Source organism: Pholis gunnellus, assembly GCF_910591455.1.
Source record: "Pholis gunnellus genome assembly, chromosome: 5".
Classification (NCBI taxonomy): Eukaryota; Metazoa; Chordata; class Actinopteri; order Perciformes; family Pholidae; genus Pholis; species Pholis gunnellus.
Genome location: NC_136531.1, coordinates 6,881,485 through 6,903,060, shown reverse-complemented (window position 1 = coordinate 6,903,060; position 21,576 = coordinate 6,881,485). Strand labels below are relative to the sequence as shown.

Below are 21,576 nucleotides of genomic sequence, written 5' to 3'. Positions count from 1 at the left end.
CAAAACTCAAGTGTTACTGGCCTAGAAGTTCATACCCTTTTAATAAAGGAGCAATATAAGACACTCGGAGCATTAATATAGCAGGAAAACAACTGTGCTATGTAAAGATATAGTGGAGTAATGTCTACGTGTGCCGCCGCTCTGCACTGCTCACATCCAGTTACATTACAGTTTATAACGACGTCACCCTCCAGTTCCCCGTCAGGTAAACACTGAGCTCCGTTCGTTAGCTACAAGCCGCGTCGCCATGTTCAGAGGCCATAGAAATGCTCCCAATCTCATTGTGCATCTCTTCAACAAATACCAGTTTGGATGACTTGTCTGTGCCAGTTGCTGGTATTGCTGTGCTTGATCTTAATGGTATCTTACGAATGTGTTACCCCAAGACTGAACAAGTCTGAATAAAATAATGGATTATCTCAATTTGGGCTTGGAGACAAAAAAAACCCGCATTTCAATCTTGGGTGCAGAGTTTAAAAATGTGGTTGTTTACTAGCCAGGTATGCATGTGATATTAAGTTGTGTTATTATGGGAAAGGTAGAATTCAGTGTTTTTAGAGCGTGACACATTTTTTTTTACATTTGTCTCTTGTTATTCCCCACACTTTATGAAAGGGCAATACTTAATTGCCAGAGTGCTCCTCTGAAGTGGCACACTTTCAGTTTTGATATAAAGTTCATCTGGGTCACATGCAGCCAACTGTTGCTGAACAGTGTGGGAATACGGCTATTTTTAATTCCAGGGAGGTGAGCGGCAGGAGGAGGCTTCGTAGTGCCGGTTGACCTCCAGAGCTGTGGGCTGTGAGGCCTCTCCTGCCAGGGTTATCAGGCACTTGGCAGGCCTGCCAGCGCTCTCACCCAGCCTAAAGAGCAAAGCAGATACAGAGGTTCATGATATCCCTGTCTGCGTTTAGTCTTCTGTCAAAATGTCTTAGCTTTTAGCTCTTTTCTTTGTTTGTTCTTTCATTCTGCTGCTTTAAAGAATATCTACCTGACACACACCTCTTTATTCTTTAGTGTTGATACTGTGGCACATGTGGTGTTCATTTCAGAGTTCCTCTTATTGTTTCCTTGTCTTCTCCAAACGCTTGTGAAACCAGTTGACCTTAACTCTCCACCGGTCCTCACCTCTCCCCCGGAGCACGGCTGAGGTCACTGCTAACATTGACTTTATTTGAGTTAGATCCAGGGGATCAAATAGCGCCAAACATAACTTGTTATTTTTGTGCTGTGGCTGTGGACAGAACCCCTTGGTCCACAGCTCAGTGGCATGCTTGTTCTGAGGCAAACTTTTTCACAAAGGCCAGCTGCTGTTGAATTCAGAGAAAACTGAGTTAGAAATACTTACCCCGTGGTAACTGCTCTCTAAACCTGACACCAGATATCCAAATGAAGTGTTACACCTGCATGAAGCAGTGTATTGTATGCTGTCTTTTATTTATAATCTACTTTGAGATAAGTGTTTATGTGATGTTGAAACTGCTGACCTACGATTTCAAACATTGCCAGATCTGCCTTTATGTACTGTCTGCCATCACACAGGACTCCTCTGCAGAGGCAGACGGCCTCATCTCCCCTTCACTTTCGACCCCTCATACGCTCACCGGTTGAAGCACTTGTGTAAAAGAAAAGTGTCCCTTTTATCAAAGACCACGGCCAGCTTATTTGTTCTTTTGTGTTGTCGAATTGCATTTCTTATCATGGGCTAAATTCACTTTGCTTTGCACGCCAGCTGGATTCAGCGGAATCGCATATCACAAAAAAAAAATAAAAGCATGTTTACTTCCACAGTATAAGTGCTTGTGTGATCTACCGGTCTGTCATTATGCTTACTCTAGATTTAACCTCAATTAACTGAGATGCCCTGGAGAAGCTGTTACTTGTTAATTCTTGATACTTGTTTGGACACTAAAGCATAGATTGGCCCGATTGGAAGGTAGATAAAGGGTTGCTTCTTTTTTTTTTTTGTCTTTGTCACTCCTTTTTAATGTATTTTTATTTCTGCTGACTCAGCATCGACCCCTTTTTTCTTTTTTTTTGCTTCCTCGTCAATTTACCACATAGGCCGATCTGCCGCTCGGAAAGTGATTCAGTTCAGTAGAGCTTTGGCACAGGTGGTGAGTTAACTATGTGTAGTTAAATGAAAATACAACCAGTAAACTGTCGCCGTTTTTAGCTTTCCTCTGCAGAAATATCACTCCTCTGAAACCTACACCACCACTAATGAAAGTGTCCTCTTTGGTAGTTTACAGAACCGTACGTAATTCATTGTGCTTGACGCGTCCTATTGCTTTCGACCGTTGAGAATGTCACGTTCCTAATTTTGTCTCCCAGCTGTAGACTAGTTCAGCGCTAACCACACTAACCAAAACAGAAGATACATGTCTGTACAACACCGTCAGACCTTCCTGTAAACTGTGGCTGTCCCCACTGTTCACAGATTGAACTGAGATCAGTCTGATATCCTGCACATTGACTTCACATTGTGTGAGAACATTTGCACTGGACAAGCATCAGTATTTCTATCAGCTATTATCAAGCTGTAGTCTGTTATAATAACCCTGTGTGCATACATTATATATGTAAGAATGTTTATTTCAGGGAATACTTTGGAAAACCCCACAACAAATATTGGCAATATAGCAGCAAACAACTGTTAGCGATGTAAAGATATAGTGGAGTAGTCGGTCCACCTGAGCAGGGAATAAAGTCGCTCACCCTGTGTGTTGTAATCCGGGTTTCTGGGTTTTGTTTACGTGGCCGGGCCGGCCACACATACCTTTCAGTGCACGTGAGCGTGCCCCACTGGTTAGCTCACGGCTAACTGTGCCTGGTCCAATAACAGATTCATTGTTTCACATTTAGAGTCTTGCAAATCCCAACAGCTGCTTCCTTCCAGTTATTAGGAATTGCTTTATGAGACATGTCCCAGCAGTGGGAGAACGTGTCACGAATCGTTTATATTCGTGGTAGAAACTGTAAAATGCTCCATAAGAATAGTCACATTTAGCTGTTTTTTATCAGACAAAGGTACAGCTGATTTTCAAATATAATAAATAAACAAAACTAAAATGTAAGTTGGATATGTTAAGGTAGGGTTAGCATCAGGCAGAAGGCATATTTAATCTATGTATTAGATGTAAAGTGAGGCGCTTTAGGGCTTCTGAACGAAATTCTTTATTACTGATCATCATGCAAGCTTACAAGACTAGGCCTGCACAGCTTGCGTGTCATGTTACCAAACGCACAACAGACGTTTTGTGTTATAGTCTAATGAGAGAAAACGAAAAGCACTTTCACTGCAATTTGTTCTGGAGTTTGTATGTGGTGTAAATAAGATGAACTTGATACTTGGTATGATACTTTGATCCAGATTTAATGCTGACGGGAGTCCTAATCACTGAAAAGTCTGTATGTGGCCTTACAGCCTAACTAAGTCTGTGAGCACTCAGGTTCTGGTATATTTTTAATTGTTAGCAGTGGAGTCTTAGTTTGGGGAATGTTAGTCAGTCTGTCTTGATTTAATTCAATTTCCCCTTAAGTTACTTTAAAAAGACCACAAGAAGACGTCCCAAAATCCTGAGTTTTGATTCATTCTTTAATTTTACAATAGCTTGTCTTTTTCTGGGCTGTCGCTGTCAAAGTGTGCAAGGAGCCAATCTAAAGATATAGGCTCCGAGGTATAGAATGAAATGTAACGCAAAAGAGTATTGTCCTGTGAAGCGCTAGTGAAGACAAACAGAAAAGTGATCTCCTGAAAGATGGCGACATGAACTCTTGAGCTATTCTCCTTCAACCTGCTTTCGTCTGTTGGTCAACAGCTGTGCGAGTCTTCTGTCAACTCGGTCCAGTCTTGCTTTCACTCTCTCACACACACACACAACCTCGGATCAGCTGCTGCTTCTCTGCTTCAAGGCACCAATTCGCAGAGCTCATTAGAGCAGGATGTCTCACACACACACACACACACAGTTGCCAATAAAACACAGTGTTGCTCCAAAAGTAGCTGCAGGAGAAACATCGGAGAGCAGAGTTTCCTGTTTTAACCCTGACTTGTGGTTGGTTGCTTGTATTTAGCGTTCCCTATATCTTGTGCACAGCAGCATACATTGTATGTGCACCTGCTATATTGGTCCACAGTAGGAGGTCCTTATATGACATTGATATCAGCCTGTTTACAACTCATAACTCATTAAAAATAGCCCCTTTCTCAATCTGCATGGTTTTCTGTGGTCTTCCCTGTGCTGTTTATAGTGCACAGTGTCTGTGTAGAGATATTGTCTCGCTGCTGTTGAGTTTGAAGAAGTCCAGCAATGTCGTGTCTTCGGCTGCAGCTGCAAATCTTCCCTAAAAACCATTCCAACCTTTCCAAGTTGGACCAGACGCCAATGACAATACGAGGACAGTGAGGGTTGGCTGTCCCACAGGCTCCATGCATCATGAACTGAGACACCAGCTCTTACAGCTCCGGTCAGATACGTCTGCCCTGATGGTCTGATCGATGTTGTCAACAGTCTCATTGAGGAGTTTATCCAGACGCCTTTTCAAGACTTTTTGTCTTTTTCTTGGATTAAATATCAATAATAACGTTGTGAACTATGACGTAGTTGTTAATGAAAAAGCAGGCATTGAGCAGCCATACACGGAGACTGCTCGGGCCGGCCGCAAGAAGCATTATACACCCATTCTGAGCTAGCTAGCATGCTACTTTATTAGCATGCAAACGGTGAATCAGCAATATCCTGCAGAGTTCTTACCTGACTTCTCTGGAGAGTCACTACCTCGCATTAATACTTTGCGTTTGGCAGCGTCTCAACTTGCCGACAGTGATTTGTGCTTCTGTGTAGGCATGATGCAAACGTTGGTGTAGCTGTTTTCATTGTTTTCTTCTTCTTCTGTTGTATTTCTCGTAGATTCTGGTAAAGGAATAGCTGCTTTGTGTACGGTAGAACATGTAGAAAGGTGACAGTATTTTCGCTGTGGGTGTTTATGTAACATTAAAAAGAAAGTTAAAAATCAAACCCTTGTTTGATGATTTGTTCAATATTAGTCATCGTGTCAAATGAAGTGTTATGTAACAAAATTGAGCCATTTGTTTGTGGTTGCAACCTTCAGTGCAAGTGTGTAATAACTTTCATATGCAAAGGCTTCATTTGAATTATGCTACTGAATTATTGACTCCCTTTTTTGTGTGACGGTTATCTCATTTCTGTGCTGGCATGATCATCGTCCTTCTGTTCGGGAAGTTAGTTCACAGTCCAAACTGTTCCTGCCCCGGGCTGCGTCTCAAACCCCTGTCACATGGCGGGTTAGAAAGGGGACACAATGTTCTTGTCTTAAGGTGTTAGTAAAATATTGAAAACATAGATGTTTTTTCTTCTCATACAATCAAACTGATGACATTCAAATACTTTTCTTTGGACTCATGTTTTGTGCTTTCTCTCCTCCACCAGCTCCTCTCTATATACACGGGAGAATGGGAGGCCCTTGCATTTTCAGCCCCCAGCGTTGGAGTTTGGGACGCAGTAAGTTCTGTTCTCACTTCCTAGTTTTAATATGTCGTGCCTCAACAAGCATAGATGTTGTTCGTTTCGTCCAGGAAATGACGAAACCCTTTATTATATGCCCCCAAAAACAAAATGTACTTCATTTCACCATCTCTGATCTTGAGTGATGTGGAAAACTCCACTGAGTTAAAATAAGACGGGCGTCATAGCGAAGTGACCTGTCGCTGTGATGAATGCCACAGAAAGGGAAGGTTTCATAAAGCAAGGGGCCCTCCAACCTTAAAGAACAGACAGGATATCCAAGTATGGCAGTGCGCTCCCTTTCCCAGCATCCAGACACATACTGGAGAGGGTTGACCCCAGTCAGAAGGGTTAAGAATGTCACTGTTTGCCACCGTACTGCCAAAACAGAAAGAATATCAGACTGTGGTCGGACTGTAGTTCCCATTGCTCCAAACAGTCAACACAAGGAGCTCCTATTTTGTGGTACTTTGTGTCATACATGTGGAATGTAGAAAGCAGGCTAATCACCAACAATCCTCATATTACTGGATAAATGTTTTGAGACTGTAATGTAGCTTCGGGACATTTGCAGTTGAGCTCAAAACAGGAATATGAATATAAACATCCTCCACGTCAGTCTGTGGTTTCCTTTTTTCTCTGCCTACGTGAGTCTTAATTATACTCTTCAACTACACCAGAAGTGTTGAGTAGTAAGTATATAAGACATGTAATCCTGAAGATCTGACTGAAGTGTCTCATGTGTTCGATTTATTGAAAAACACAGATATAGCAATAAAAAACTAAATATTAAAAGTTCTACAATGATGCAGCTGATGTATGTTACAGACGATATCTGCAGCACACTGCGTTATGATGCGGTTAAGAACAGATCCTGTCTGCTCATGTCCAAAAATGTGTGCAATGCAGTGTGACATTTATTCTGCAGCACTGCACACTCGTCCAGATTGATAGCTGGATCTATAAAAGTAGAAAGTATTGATTAGACCCCTCTGATCTAAGATCTTAGGCCATCTCGCTCTGCTCTGGTGAGCATGTGTCTCTGTGGCTTTAAGTGAAAGAAAGGTGAAAGTCTCACAGACAAACAGGAAGTGAAAGAAGCATCAGTTGAGGCACCTCAACAGAAAAGGTCAAGAATGTGTTATATGTTGTAGAATTCTTTTGAATTTATGTTATTTCTTTTTACCAATTACATTTTCTGTTCAAAAGTTCTCAAATTAAAGCTGAAATTTGCAGTAATTTCTATTACACTCTACAATGTACTATTAGCTTGTGGATAACTATATAGATCTACAAATGGAACTGACCTTACTCCACATAAAAGGGAAGTTAAATTGAAAATCTTAGCGATTATAACTTTTATAAAACACCCTTCATAATTACGGGCATATATAAATTGTTATTATATTCCCCTTGTGCGAGAACACGCAGTTAGAGATTTGTATTTGAGTTAAATTGGAAATATAATGAAATCATGAATTTATGTGCAGATTATGTAATACTTGGTCGCCTTACTCAACAAAAGTGCGCTGAAAGGCTCCTTTTGCTGTCTGTCGCTTTGAAATGCTCGGACCAGACGGGACAGGTACAGGCCTGTTGCTTCAGCGCTGCGTGAACGCTGTCGATACTCGAAAGCTGGCACTGACATGACATAACCTAGATTAGAGGTTAGTTTGGGTGTCGCCAGGCAAAATATGTTGAGTAACAACATGTCACTGTCAAAGATTATAGCAGCAATGGCCAAACCCAGAGAGCTAATCTGTGTGCTGATGTAACCCAAAGCTTTTTCACTGCCACCATTATGTCCTTATTTGAATATGTGGTTTTACTTCTTACACTGGGGCCTTTCTCAGATTAACTTTACATTTGGTTCCCATCTATTGACAAAGAGGCAAGTGGCTGGTTTTCCTCTTTTGGCTTTCGACTATTGACAGAATGCAAAACTATTATTCAGTGACTCAGATGATTTATTGCTGTAACAAAATGACTTGGCTAATCTCCAACCTTTCAACACTGACTCATAGATAGATTTAAGGCGGATTTAAGTTTCATTTAACATTTATTAAAATGAAAATATGTAATTCTTTGCCACCACAACCACTGTGGTCTTGATGAGCACCAGAAGGATCTAATCAATTTGATAAAAGCTCCTTAGATGCCTCATGAATAAGCAAACTCATAGATAATTGCGTATTTACAATATGGTGCCCTTCAAAGCGTGCCGTGGTGCTTCATGGGTAAAGGTTGTGTTGAGCGCCCGTTATTTATAAAGCTGTTCTGTCTCTTTACAGGTCGCTGGGGCTGCCGAGAGCTGAGACCATATATATACACAACCCCAGCCAGGAAGTTCCTGTGACGCTGCTGTCAATGTTTACATCCAGCAGGCAGTTTTACATACCTTTCTTTCACAGAAGAGTAAGTGTATATGTTTGCATTTGTGTGTGTGTGTGTGTGTGTGTAGCTGCACTCTACTGTGTATTCACAATTATTATTTCTCTGTGTGCCTTTGTCTTCGTAGAAGTGTCTGATAGAACTGTTTCCTCTCTGTCTTAGGTGATCCCACCCAGAGGGAAGGCATCGTTTAAACTAATTTTCCTCCCGTCTGAGGAGGGCAATGTAGAAAACACATTATTTATAAACACATCGGCCCATGGGCTACTGTCATACCAGGTCAGTTCCATTAATACATCTCCTGCTGTATAGTCTCAGATCACGTTCTGTTGGGTTAATGTGGTGAAATCCCACCTCGTGGTCCTTCTTCTGTCCAGATACTAGAGTGAAAGACACTCACATGTTGGAGGTGTTACCTCAATTAGCTATGACGAGAGTTTACGAAAGAAAACTTTAATCACATCAAACTTTGATTTCTTTTGTATTGTGATCCAAAATAGCATCATGCCAGACTGCTGCTCAGGACATAGCTGGCATCCACCATGTTTGTTTTCACTTTCCGTCCCGCATGCACAAACTCATAAACAAAGGAAGTCAAAAACGCCATTGTTTATGGTATTTGTAAATCATGTAAATCAACTTTTTTTTAAAAACTGCCCTTGCTCTCATGCTCTCTGCATGATCAGGACCTGAAAATATTGTCACAAGAAGATCACTTTTAAAGTAGGAGACATTATGCAGAAGGTGTTTCACACAACTAGTGCTTTTGTTCTAGAACTTTTATACATTGTACAAACAACAAGAACATTGTAAATGCTTTTGCTTTTACGTCACCTTAGTAGAGCCATGTAGATTAATAGGAATACAGTCTGGAAATTCAAATGCATTCAAATGCTTCCAGCTGCTGTATCGTCTTACTTGCACTCCATTCCCTGAGTCTGCCTTGTGGTTCCACCCTAGCTGGTTGTGCTACCACTTAGTTTATCTATTCAACTGTTCGCTGTAGAGATTTACTCCAAATACATTTGAATTGTGTATTTTGTTGTAGCGGTGAGTTTTGCCAATCTCACATTCAACCTGCACTGCAGTGTTTCTCACATATAGCTTATAAATGACAAGCAAACACGCCCGGACATGCAGACACTTGGACTCCCTGCACTGCCGCCAGCAGTGCCACTCCCTTCACGCGTCTCAAAGACATGCAAACGTTTTAGTCGTTTGCCTGTTATATTTATGTTGCCAATGAAACCAACAACACAAATCTTGTGGGCGTTTTTCTCAACACACATATCGAGTAGAGTCATTCTCTTTCCTTCCAGTTTCTGTTTGATTGTAATAAAGGCGCTATAAACCTGTTATATGGCTTGAATTTAATTTTGTCCTCAGTACTGTGGTGAGACACATGCTAATGACTGAGGAAAGATCAAATGAATAAACAAGTTGTAGGGCCTAATGACTGCCATTTATGCTTTATTAAGGGAAATCCTTTCTGCTGTTACATTATGAGCAGCTTACCTACTTTTACTTTATTCATAATCACAAAATGTCTGCTTCCATGTTATACGAACTGCTCAGTTAAGAACCACTAAACAACACTACTACTTTTGTTATGTGCATGCTGTTGAGGATCCTTTTTCTAAGCATGAACTGTTCCTTTTCCAGGTATTTGGTGTGGGAGTTCACCGGGGTTCATTAAAGTCTGTCCGAAGAAAGGATAGTCAGCTAGTATTCCCTCACATCCAGAGCATTAAGCTGACCCAAACTCAGGTATGTATTTAAACGTCTTTGTTTGTGCAGTCCGTGCATAGTAGCGACTAACAGCTCTTCATTGCAAACAGCTGATTTCCCTTTTCCTGCCGCCCTGATAAACAGACGCCTGCACACTAACACACAGAGGCTTTGTGATACACACTGACAGGCTCTTACTGTTGTTAATTCACTGAATGTGTGTGCAGTCAGCATGGAGGAAGTCACGCAAACAATCCCTTTATTTTTTCATGCTAAAAAATGTAAATGTTTGTTTGCTGAGTACAACCACCAACTATCCATTTTAAATGACGCATGCAATGATTCATTTGCACATGTTTCAAAGCCATGCAAAAACACCGAACACCAATGACAAATTCGTGCACGGTTTGAAAAGCACTGAAAGTGTGTGAGAAGCTGTCTGAAAGGAGGCCTCGCCTCCACAACAGGAAGTACGGTTGGCAGTTGCAAAATGTCAGCTAGCAGCGAGACTTTAGCTGTCATATTCACTCAGACTGCTGCTTATGCTGAATGCAGTCTGTTGTCCTCTCACCACGCTCACCATGTTTCAACATATAGTCAACAAAATGTTTACAGTATACTTATAATCATCAAGTTGGTACACTTTCTCCAAATTCATATTGTTTCAGTTTTCTGTCATCTTTACATTTCTGCTTCATTAAACATATATTTTGAATGAATATATCATTTCTGATGATTTATTCTCCAAAGCTGATGACAAGGCCTTGTCTGTTTGTCGGATATTTTTTTAAAGTTATTATAAAATAGTTGTGAAGTCTGATCAAACTGTGTCTGTTAGAAGCAGAAAGAAGAGGAAGTCCCTCTCTTGGTATTCAGTTCAAAACGAAAGGGGGAAATGGAAAGCTCAACCTAGTTTAGACATAATTACCATGACAGTTTTTTTAGAACTAAGTACTGAGCAGCCATATTAACCACTGACCATATCTAGAATGAATTGCTGCATATTTTTGGGGGTCGGGCAAACGGAGTTACTGTATTTTCTCCGGAAAGAAGAAAATAGCTATAAAATGGGACCAGAATCAACAGATAGTGTACAAAAGTAATTTTATATTTAATTTACTGACTGATAAAAGTGCAGTCATGTACATTTGTGGGGTTTTATTTGATACACAACTTCAGCACTTCATTTTGTTACTAATAGATGTTACTACATTTTGAATTATTGTCGACGTGGTAGAGACTTTAGTGTTATACCTGACAGCCTGCCAGTTTAAATGCAGATGTACTGAATGTGAATCCAATATACCCCCCTTGCGAGGTCCACCATGATCCGCATTGGAATTAGGGATTCCCTGGACAATATTTACACCATGTTTAAAGCTGGCAGGAGTTGACACCCCCAGAGTGTTCAGTTGTTCAGTTGTCTGTGTTTGCAGACCTGTGAGTTAAGACAGACGTTACTTCTTTTAATTTGTCCAATAAGTGACCAAACCAACCAAAGCTGCTCTGTTTCATTGAATTCCTATAATGTGTAGTGCATGGCTAGCACCACTAGAGTTCAGTCATGTGTGGCTTTGTAATAGCTACTCTCATTAAAGGCCTTGTATATAATAGAATAAGATGACCACCCAACTTGATGATGTTTGTGTATATATATTCTTTAATGCTTACATTCATCTTTTAAACCCCCGATGGTCTGTCATGCTGTTTCTCCTGCAGGAAGATGCCTCCAACATCACCATACTGGGTCTCCTCCTGGAGTGCAGCTTACCGAAGAGTTTGTTCAACAATCCTCAGGTACTTATTCAAAGTAGTTCTAAGACGTATTCATCTTATATGATTTTGACACCCCAAAATGTCACTATTCTTACAATTACAACTACTCCTGTGAATAAGCCCAGATTTATATCATTTCAAAAATATTAGCTGCTGCACACAATATGTCTCCTACTTTACTGTAAAGTCACTTCTCAGTGCACTGAAGGGTAAGTTGGGCAAGTTGCATACTGGACCACAATGGGCTAACAAACTAGTTGTGGTGTCGTTGAGACAGAGAGGAACTATTTCACCTCGATACTCCACAGTCTTGTAACAACAAGAATTGTATTAATTTCTCTGAATTATACTTGTTAATGAAACGTTTTGTGAGCAGTCAGAGCGAGAGAAGGACGGGCACAGGGTAGACTTTGTGGAAAAACACAGAAGTACAAAGGAGAGCATTTAATCCGATTTATTTTCTGTGATGTATGATCCTGACACAGTTGTTAGCTCGGTCCTACTTTGCAGTGAGTAGTGAATCTTTCTCGCTGCTCTCGTCACGCCCTCTCCTCTGAGCAGAAGGCCAGCGAGTCCGAAACTTAAACAGACAGCCGGGCTTGTCATCGGGAGCGCCTTCTGTTTCCTTCAGGACCCCTGAGGAGGGTGACATCCCATGCCAGACTTTTAATTGCTCTCTCCAGAGACGCTATAATTAACGCAGGGCTCCCAGTGTTCATGTGGCGCAATCGTATGACGCAAAAGGCGGCTGCAGACAACCTAACGATATTGTCATAATTAATTATTGTCATAAACTGTGACATTTGGCTCTTATCCAAGATCAACACCTGCTCCTCCGTTAATGTTCAAGACGACGCTAGTATAATTGAGAACTGGCCTCTGGTCAGTGTCGATACTGCTCACAGATTAAATGAGCCTTACAGGAAAGTTAGCAGTGGGCTTGGTTTCAAGGGATTAGGTTCGTTATTGCATCCGTCTACAGGTCGTCAAGTGCCGATTCGTCCACTTGAGATGAGCCCTGGTTTTCGGGGAGATTTTCACTCTCCCAGTACTGACTTGTGAGCTTAAAGAGGGTGTTAGTCACAGGGTGTGGGGGTAGTAGTAAGTTACTGCCTGCTTGTTTCTGTCTGTCAATGTACAGCAGGTATCTGGTTACTCACGGCAAAGAAAGAAAAAACATAGTTTTTCCATCACAATTTGTTTTCTTTCCACCGTCTCCTCAACCATTCAGCGAGGCTAGAGTCACGCCTGGATATTTCCCATTATTCTGGTGTGCTAGAGTGCTCGTAGAGGAAACATTTTTGCTTATTCATTGGCTGTAGTCTGTTGTAACTCAGTCAATCACCAACTCAGATACATTACACTTCTGGCGGCCAGTGTTTACTCCACAAAAAAAGAATATATATATATATATATATATATATAGTTTTTTTGTGTATTTGTCTTCTTTATCTTTGTTAGTTTCTGTTCCCTGTTTACTGAATTTCTTCTTTCTCAAATGAACTCCTCTCTTGTTATCATGCTTGTCCTTCTGTTTGGTGCATGACTGGTATGTCTTTCCTGTCCCGTCCCAGGGGTCCTGCCTCCAGAGTGAAGAGCGCCTCAGTCTGCAGATTAATCTGTCTGCGCATGGTGACCGACCCACTGACCTGGACAAGCTCAAGCCTTACGTCATTGAGCACATTTCGGTGCTGCTGATGGCCCCCACTGCTGGGCCGGCTGCAGTAGGTGGGTTTGATTGACCAGTCTGACCCAAAGCAAATTAGCTGTGGGAAGGTGCCAGTGTTGCACTGACACTAGTGTATTGCTGCTTCTTACAAGAGGTTGAAATAGTGTTTATATTTTGATGCTAGACTTAAGGCTCTTGTTTTTTCCCTTTCTCCTGATTCTTCTTTACTTTGACTCTGGGGGGAAAAGATGAGATAATGTTGATGATTCTGCTGCTGTCAGAGGAAAGAAACATAAGAAGACATCAGTTCTGCTTTCGTGGGCTCACTGTCCAGATTAACACAGAGATCAAAGATTAAGTGAGCGCAGCTGCATTGGTACTGTAAATATTTTTGTCGTGATGTTCGTTCACACAGGCTTATTGGAGCACATCAGCAAACCAAATTTTGTGTTTCTAAGAACGTGCCATAGTGTCACAGTTTTTTCGTGCGGTATTAGACGACTTCTGTCAGCAGCAGATGGTGACTTCTTGTATCTTCTTGTTATGACTTTTAATTTTTTTGCTAAACTATGTGACCATGGAGGTCATTTTTAATTTTCACTTTTTTCATATCTTTGCTCAAGAAATCAGTCTCTGCCAAGTTCTCTTAATGACTCATAAAGAACGTAAAGGAGACCTTTCCATACTAGAACATGTAGATTTGTACATACATCAGGATCAAATATAACTGTGTAAACCAAGCCATACATTTAGTATGTTATACTGCACATATGTACACTTTTTATTCATATGACCTATTTTTCTTCTTTTTTTTTTTTTTTTACAGGGGAACCAAAAATAGGGGTTTATATGTTAAATTCTGGAGACAAGAAGCTCTGTGTAAAGGTGAGATGTTTCTCATTGTTTTGCTGTATTATGGGGTTTATAGGTAGCAATTTATAGGCTTTGACAGGATTATTTTTCTCCCCAGGACATGCAGGTGCTATCAAAAGTGGAGGCCAGCCTGGAATTGAATCAGGTTCTTCTGAGACCAGAGGCCAAAAACTTCAGTGAAGTGGCAACACTTGCCTGCAGAGGTGACCAGTCATTTCAAATTGCTCCTGCAAGTAGTGCCTGTGGTGTATGAATTGGTATTAATGGTTAGTTAGTCCTGATGGGCAGGTGGCACCTTGCATGGTCGTGTATGAATGGGTGAATGATGACATCCACAGTGTGGGTGCGCTCTGAGTGGTCGGAAGACTAGAAAAGCGCTGTACAAGTGCAGTCCATTTACCATTTACATTTAATGGTGGGTGGAGGTAATTGCATTTAACCCAAATGTCCCAAGAATTTTTTGTCAACAACCGTTCTGTTTCATGTATCAGGTGCATCGCCGGGCCATGACGGGAAATGCATGAATCGTATCAGTTTAAAGATTCTGGGAAACCGGACAACTTACAGCTTCCCTGGACTACATATCACACAGAGGTAATGTCATTTCACACGCACGTTTTGCTAAGAAACCTTTAGAATTTCAGCCGAGCTTGATTGCCAAAGCCTGATTGTTTGAGAACACTGTGGCTGTAGCCACTGTCAACTTTGGGCTGGATAGCCACGCCCCTTACCTTTTTGTCTGAGGTGTGTCCACATAGTAATTAAGATAAATCCGTTACAGAAATAGTTAAAAATGCGTGGATGATCGGGAAGAGCCATTAACATGTGATATCATGGTGTAATTTTGTTGTTTTTTTCTGCAGAAGGACCGTGGGGGATTTTTTCAGCCTGTTCCAGGTGAAACAAAGAGACGCGGACCAGGTGGATCTGTGGCTGACGAACTCCCTCCTCTTACCCGTCACTGTGATGAATGTCAGCCTCTCACAGAACCTGCGGGGAGTAATGAAGGTATGCATCATTGCCTCGAAGAATGATAGGAAGCAGATCTGATTAGACGAAGATAGAATGATGATCATTTAATGTTCTCTTACTTTATGCTGAGTGTATTCTGGCACACTTGACCCTTTTTAATCATAAGGATCCCAAGTTCAGAACAGGACTTGACACGAATGTCTCTGCTGCCCCCTGTCTGTCAGGTGATGAACTTCAGCGCTCCACTGACAGTTCCTCAGGGCTGCTGGCATATCCTGTCCCTCCAGCTGCTCAGCAGGGCCCTGCCCGTCAACCAGGTGTTCACCCTGAGCCTGGACACCAGCCTGGGCACAGCCCTGCACATTCCCCTTTACTTCCACTCTTCTCCTTTCAAGGTAAAACACCAGCCCTAGTAGCTACAGTAGTAGATTACAGTGATCCCCCTGATCACTATAATCTGTTTCTAACAGTGATCCACACTAAATGTACGCCAAAAAATATTCAAATTCATAAAACCTTGTGTAAGCGTACTACTTGATTACTACAAGCAAATGAATTAAACAGCATTTGTTTAGGAATGATTCTCTTCCAAGCTTCTTAATCCATATAAGCGGTTGATCCCTGTAACAGTGATCACTGTTAGCGGTCTTCCACTGTAGTGTGTTGGGTTGTGGACCAGTGTGCCGGATCAGATGTGGTAACGGATGATGTTTCTATCAGCAGGGGGACGTGGTGTTTGAGGGGGAACCTGACTGTGGACGTACTTGCCCTCTCAGATTGTCTGAAACAGGTGAGACGCCACTTTTAACCTCTTGTGTGAGAGAAAAAGTCATCTTTTTTTTAGTTATTAGTGTTCATATATTTATTATTAATTTTCTGTCATATCCTATCAGGGCGTTCAGATTGGCAGCGGACCCTCCTCCCCGACTTTTTCCCTTCGTCTTGGTCCATAGACAGCAAACTGGCTGCTGAGCTCTGCTCTCGATGGCAGAGCCGCAAAGACAAACTGTCTTGCAGGTCGGTCTTAAACGCAACACGCACGTTTCCTTTTTCATGCCATTATGTGTATTATGATCCATCATTACACACCATTAACATCATTAACTTTGTAAATCTTTTTGTCTTCTCAGGTGGCCCAGACTCGCCGTAGAGACGTCTTTTCCTCTGGACTTTGGTGCTACACCCGTCAATGAGAGCAAGGTGGGTGACACTTCATGACTACTCACTAAAAATGATGTGCATATGTATATTTATCTGCAGCAAAAATAACACATTTCTTTGTTTCAGGTGAAGACATTCATGCTGAAGAATCCTTCGTCTTCAGTGGTTTCTGTCGAGATTCGGATCCTCTCCCTGTACCCGGCCCCCCTGGAGGCTCTGGACCTCTTAACCAAATGGTACGCTCAACTACAGTCGTTTTGTGCCTCGGCTGTTTTGGAGTATTGTACCATTGTTCCTCCAGCACATCCCTTGAGATGATTTGTCAAACTGTTTTCTCTGTTTTGATCGACAGGTTTAATATCAGCCCCCTTTCTGTCAACATCAGCACCACAGAGTTTTCTCTCTTGGCTTCTCCCCTCAAGGTGAGTCCTGAGAATGTTCCCGGGAAATAAATAAATCTTTTTCGTATTTACTCATTGTTTTTTTGGCTCCCTATCTTACTTGGCATTCTTGTTGTGCTTGAGTGTTGCCTATTGTGCTTTCCCTCTAAACCTTTTTCCCCTCTTTCTGTGTGTTTGTGTGCAGGCGGGGGAAAACGTGAAGGCCATAACAGGAGAGGGTGTCCTGCGTCTGCTGCTGCAGCCCTGGGAGGCCAGAGAAGTTTCTGTGGTCTTCACTCCCTCTGAACACAAACCCACCACCACCATTCTCATCATCAGGTACTGATTCATATTAGTAGGATGAGTTTGTTCATATGTGTATTTAGGTTATGCACTGGTGGAGGATTTTGGAACTTTGGAAGAGATATTCGCAATAGTTTAGAATTTCATCGACCTTTTTTCCAGCCGAAAAGAAAGTGGAGGCAACTCTTTTCCAATTAAAGTAGCAGCACTAGCTCCCAAAGTCCCTAAATCTAGCAAGAAAGTTGCTAAGTGGTAAAAAATGACAGACGGTCCGTTCAGGCGTCCCTCTGAATCCACTCCCCCAAAATAGTCATAATGGACGTAAACAACAAACATGGCTACTGTTAGTACTCACAGCTGTTAGCTAGCAGAGTGTGCAGACAGGTAAACGGACAGGTGGGCCGTCCAAACGTCTCATTCGGCTCGGATGATTGGATGGCCGACAACTTTTTTTTTTTCTTCTTTTCTGTCAAAGCATTTGATTTATTGATTGCTGTCAGGTTGTAATAAGATTTTCAACAAATATATTTTTTAAATACATTACCCACCTGAGCTGTAACGATGGCTCTGTTCTGTTCAAGTATCCCAGTAAGCTATGACGACAACGAGCAGGAACACACAGCACCAGGACCTTGAAACCAAAGCAGCTAAATGTGATTTGTAAAGGAATGACCATCACCAATACATGTTGGAAAATCTTTCTGGCTTTTTGTGATATCTGGAACACTTCATTTTGTTACTGACGTATGTTTTTATCAAGCATATTGAGTGCAATGGTCTGTGAACCATGGTCTTTGTTTGTCTTTTTAACCGTGTTACAGGAACAACCTGACGGTGTTTGACATGATGACGGTGCAGGGCCACGGGGCCAAAGAGCTGCTAAGAATTGGAGGCAAACTGCCCGGCCCAGGAGCCTCTCTGCGCTTCAATGTTCCTCAATCAACTCTAATGGAATGTAGTGATGGTGAGATTAATGTTTAAACTTAATATTACTACATGACTTATTAAGTAATACACTTTATTGGTACATATTCACTATTAACAGAAAGATAAGGCAAACGAAAGTAAAACGTTCCTGCTCGTCTCTCCCAGGCCTGCGCACCAACAAGCCGCTTTTCGCCATCAGAAAGAGTTTCCGGGTGGAGAATGCAGGAGAGCTTCCTCTGACGGTCATGTCAATGAATATTAATGGGTACAAGTGTCAGGGATTTGGCTTTGAGGTCTTGCAGTGTCGCCCCTTCAGCCTGGACCACAACACCTCCTCTGAGATCACCATCGCGTAAGTTGTCACTTAGTGTTTGAATAATGTCAGTTAACTTCTTCATTGCTATATATAAAAAATGGAAAAAGTTATTTTGGCAGTCCCCACATCTTTTATGTCAATTTCTGCTTTCTCTCTTCCCTCTTTTACTTCCTCATACCTTCCTCCTCCTCTATATCTTGTTGTTATGTCTCTTTTTTTATGTCTATTTCTTTGTCTCTCACTCTCTCTTCCTCAGTTTCACCCCAGACTTCACCTCATCCTGGGTGATCCGGGACCTCACCCTGGTGACATCACGCGGCACCTCTTTCCCGTTCACCCTCAATGTGACGCTGCCCCACCACATGTTGCCGCTCTGCGCTCAGGTGGTTCCTGGCCCCAGCTGGGAGGAAACATTCTGGATGATCACCCTCATCTTCACATGGTTAGTACCTTTTAAGTCATTTTTACTTACTACATCCGTGGCCGGATGTATTATGTTTTAAGGTTGACCATCGGGAATGCCTGGAGAGCACGAACGTCCACTTGGACTCAAGAAGAAAACTAATGGTCAAAGGCCATCGCAAAACCTCACAAAACACATTTTTGGCCATAACTCGTACTGTTTTATCTGTTTTTGTTTCAGCTTCTCCCTGTTTGGTGTGTGTCTGATGGCCTTCCATCAGGCCCAGTATATCCTGAGTGAGTTTTCCACACCCACCATCAGGAGCAACCACAACTCTGTCCTGTCGCGGGATAACGGTCCAGTCAATAATATGGCACCTAATGGAGTGAAGTAAGTCCAATGTCTTTCAGCAGTTTTAGGCACATTGTGAGACTGAAACTCTTTGCATAAAGACAGCTATTGCAAGTGGATTAAACAACTTAAATTTGTCTTGTTTGTGTCTTGTTTGTGCAGTAAAGCAAAGGGCAGTTGTAAGAGCTATGTGGACATCTGTCACAACTCAGACAAAGGTAAAGGGCGTGGCTCTCCAGCCCTGGCCAACATCCCCACCCCTCGTCCTCAACCATCCTCTAAGAGAGGCTCCTTAACCACCCTGTCCCAACCAAAGAAACACAAGGTTTCACTCTATTACACCAAATACAAGGCAAGCTCATCCACAGCAGTGCCTGATGCTATGATGATGGATGAAGACCATGAAGACCTCACAGCGGACCCTCTTCTGACCCCAGACCCTGACATCTGCAACAACAACGAACCAGCTTTCATCAGTGTGCTGGATAAAAAGATGTCTGCAGACTTTAAGGAAGACCCCATAAGCACTGTAGAAGATAGAGTGCCAGCAGCAGTTATGTTTCCCATGGAAATTCCTGCTTGTTTCCCAGATAACGTCATAGTGGGTCCAGGACCTAGACCAGGCCTGTTACTGTGCAGTCCTGTAGAGAAGAGCTGCACTGAGCACTCTGCAGAGAAGATTGGCTCTGAGAAAAGGGACAGATCTGAAATGGAGGTAAGGAAGGTGCTGAAATGTACCGTGTGCCTGTATTCATTTAGATTTGATGTCTTTTGCAAAGCTAATAATCCTAATGACCATCTTTACTTAATGTTCTTCTGTCTCCAGCTGAGAGAAGACAGCAAAGGCCAGAAAAAGAAAGCACAGAGCGCAGAGACTGGCACTGCATCAGGAAATAATAAGGGAAAGAGGAGTCGCAGGAAGACAGAAAATGTCTCCAGGTAGACCTCACTTTACCTCTATTTTCATCCATGAATCAATTCATATTTATTCTGATACTCAAGAGTAAAATTCAGGTCTTTTTTCTGTATTGTTTAAAAAGTGAGCAAAGAGCATTAAACTGTAGTGAAGCTAACTGCGACCAACACTGTTATAAAGCACCAAACCGTAAGATACGATGTGTTATAATTGTTTCTGTCTGATTACTGCCCTAGTGCTCCTGAGCACAATGTGGTAGTGATACCTGAAAGGGAGAAAGAACCTGAATGGAAAACAGGGGACCGTAACCTCAGTGGACCCCGCAACAGGAACCGCTGCTGCATCGACTCCAAGTCGGAAGCACCAAAGCCTGGACTGAGTGTTGAGAGCCCCCACAAACAGAACGGTGGGCATACCCCTGACCTGTCACACACTTCTCTGCAGCTTTGCTAACATCCGAGCGCTTGATTTTAATCTCACTGGCCGTGTTGATGTCCGGCAGGTGTGTGTCCCGTTCGTACTCGCCGGAAGTGTGCTACGGAGCGGCATGGTGGTGGAGTGTGTGAGTCGGGCTCGGACTCCGGCAGCTCGTCGGGCAGCGTGCGGGCCAGCAGAGGAAGCTGGGGCAGCTGGAGCAGCGCCAGCAGCATAGAGGGAGACAAAGACCCCCATGCCCGAACACACGCCTGCACTACCTCATCCAGAAAAAGTAAGGGACCCTTGTGCACTACCTCATTTAGAAAAGGTACACTTAAGGTACACTAGTTATCTAGGAAAACCAGAACTATTTCTATACTATTAAGTTAAATAAAGCCCCTACAACAAAGTATATGATCATCATGGTAAACCGACTGTAGCTGTATTTTGGTCACAGATGAGAAAGGTCAACTACATTATTTTGACATTGGTGCTAACTGATTTTTGTTTTGTTGTTTTTTACAGGGGACTCCATGCAGTACGGCGTCTACCCAGTAGAGAGAGACTGCTACCAGACCGTGAATACAAACTACAAGGCTCTCAGGTACCTCAGCAAAACATGTACAGTCATATGTTACACAGCTATGTGTTCATTCTGTTCTATTAGTGTTTCTATTTCCACAAAAATGGTGTCAGTGTTAGATTTGACTAAAATTGTGTATAAAAGAGTCAAATCTGATGTTTCTATGTATCCACTTTGCACAAAATGTCAGATTATAATGAGTATTGTTTGGAGGGAACTTTTCATCTGTTTCCTGTTTAACTTTTTCCTTTTTCCTGTTCAGCATGAACAGTTTGTACCGTAAAGACACGTGCCAAAGCCCCGATCCCACAGCGTCCAGCTTTGCCCCAAGTTTTGCTGCTGTTGCTGCAGGAGTAGAACGGAACATGGGTAAAGACATTCATAGTGGATACATACTTTATGGGGGGTTTTTTTAAAGTCTAAAATAAACACTTGTCCACGTCTTCAACAAGTATGATTTGTGCATTACGTCTGATTTCTAAAGAGAGGTTGTTATTTGCTTCCTCAGACCTGACGGGTCAGTATTTGCCTGAAGAGACGTGGTCCGCTCCATCCATCCCGCTCACCAACGAGTTCAGATACAACACCACCGAAGCGCTGCCCTACATACCTCAGCCAGCAACCACCGCGTCGTACAATGGGTCAGTGTTTAAATGCAGATTTGTTCAAATTCTAAACATAACAATTTGTATTATATTGGCAATGAATTTTTTCTTTTAATGAGAAATTCATCACCGAACTGCAGCCATGCATGTTCAGAACAGAACAGAAGAAAGTTGGACATTAAATAACCTGAAAGGTCAGATATTGTCTTTGAAGGGGGTGGAGACTGAAGCAGAGCTAATAAGAGAGTGAACTCTGGACAGAAACATGACTCCTGCC

The 21,576-nt window shown here is 42.3% G+C and overlaps 1 protein-coding gene across 1 annotated transcript in view; it reads left to right on the top strand.

Annotated features, from left to right (window-relative positions):
- The window catches only part of tmem131l (transmembrane 131 like), a 30,489-nt gene that overhangs the window by 5,030 nt on the left and 3,883 nt on the right, over positions 1 to 21,576 (top strand). The window contains exons 4-31 of the mRNA XM_079160428.1: positions 5,454 to 5,525; positions 7,820 to 7,943; positions 8,082 to 8,198; positions 9,582 to 9,686; positions 11,367 to 11,444; positions 12,998 to 13,151; positions 13,919 to 13,977; positions 14,063 to 14,168; positions 14,457 to 14,559; positions 14,829 to 14,973; positions 15,162 to 15,332; positions 15,658 to 15,727; positions 15,831 to 15,954; positions 16,068 to 16,137; positions 16,225 to 16,334; positions 16,451 to 16,520; positions 16,684 to 16,817; positions 17,603 to 17,745; positions 17,874 to 18,060; positions 18,281 to 18,466; positions 18,668 to 18,817; positions 18,941 to 19,493; positions 19,605 to 19,717; positions 19,931 to 20,100; positions 20,197 to 20,403; positions 20,637 to 20,715; positions 20,957 to 21,063; positions 21,203 to 21,335. Coding sequence (XP_079016554.1) covers positions 5,454 to 5,525; positions 7,820 to 7,943; positions 8,082 to 8,198; positions 9,582 to 9,686; positions 11,367 to 11,444; positions 12,998 to 13,151; positions 13,919 to 13,977; positions 14,063 to 14,168; positions 14,457 to 14,559; positions 14,829 to 14,973; positions 15,162 to 15,332; positions 15,658 to 15,727; positions 15,831 to 15,954; positions 16,068 to 16,137; positions 16,225 to 16,334; positions 16,451 to 16,520; positions 16,684 to 16,817; positions 17,603 to 17,745; positions 17,874 to 18,060; positions 18,281 to 18,466; positions 18,668 to 18,817; positions 18,941 to 19,493; positions 19,605 to 19,717; positions 19,931 to 20,100; positions 20,197 to 20,403; positions 20,637 to 20,715; positions 20,957 to 21,063; positions 21,203 to 21,335 — 3,840 coding nt within the window. The remainder of the gene's footprint in view (positions 1 to 5,453; positions 5,526 to 7,819; positions 7,944 to 8,081; positions 8,199 to 9,581; positions 9,687 to 11,366; positions 11,445 to 12,997; positions 13,152 to 13,918; positions 13,978 to 14,062; positions 14,169 to 14,456; positions 14,560 to 14,828; positions 14,974 to 15,161; positions 15,333 to 15,657; positions 15,728 to 15,830; positions 15,955 to 16,067; positions 16,138 to 16,224; positions 16,335 to 16,450; positions 16,521 to 16,683; positions 16,818 to 17,602; positions 17,746 to 17,873; positions 18,061 to 18,280; positions 18,467 to 18,667; positions 18,818 to 18,940; positions 19,494 to 19,604; positions 19,718 to 19,930; positions 20,101 to 20,196; positions 20,404 to 20,636; positions 20,716 to 20,956; positions 21,064 to 21,202; positions 21,336 to 21,576) is intronic.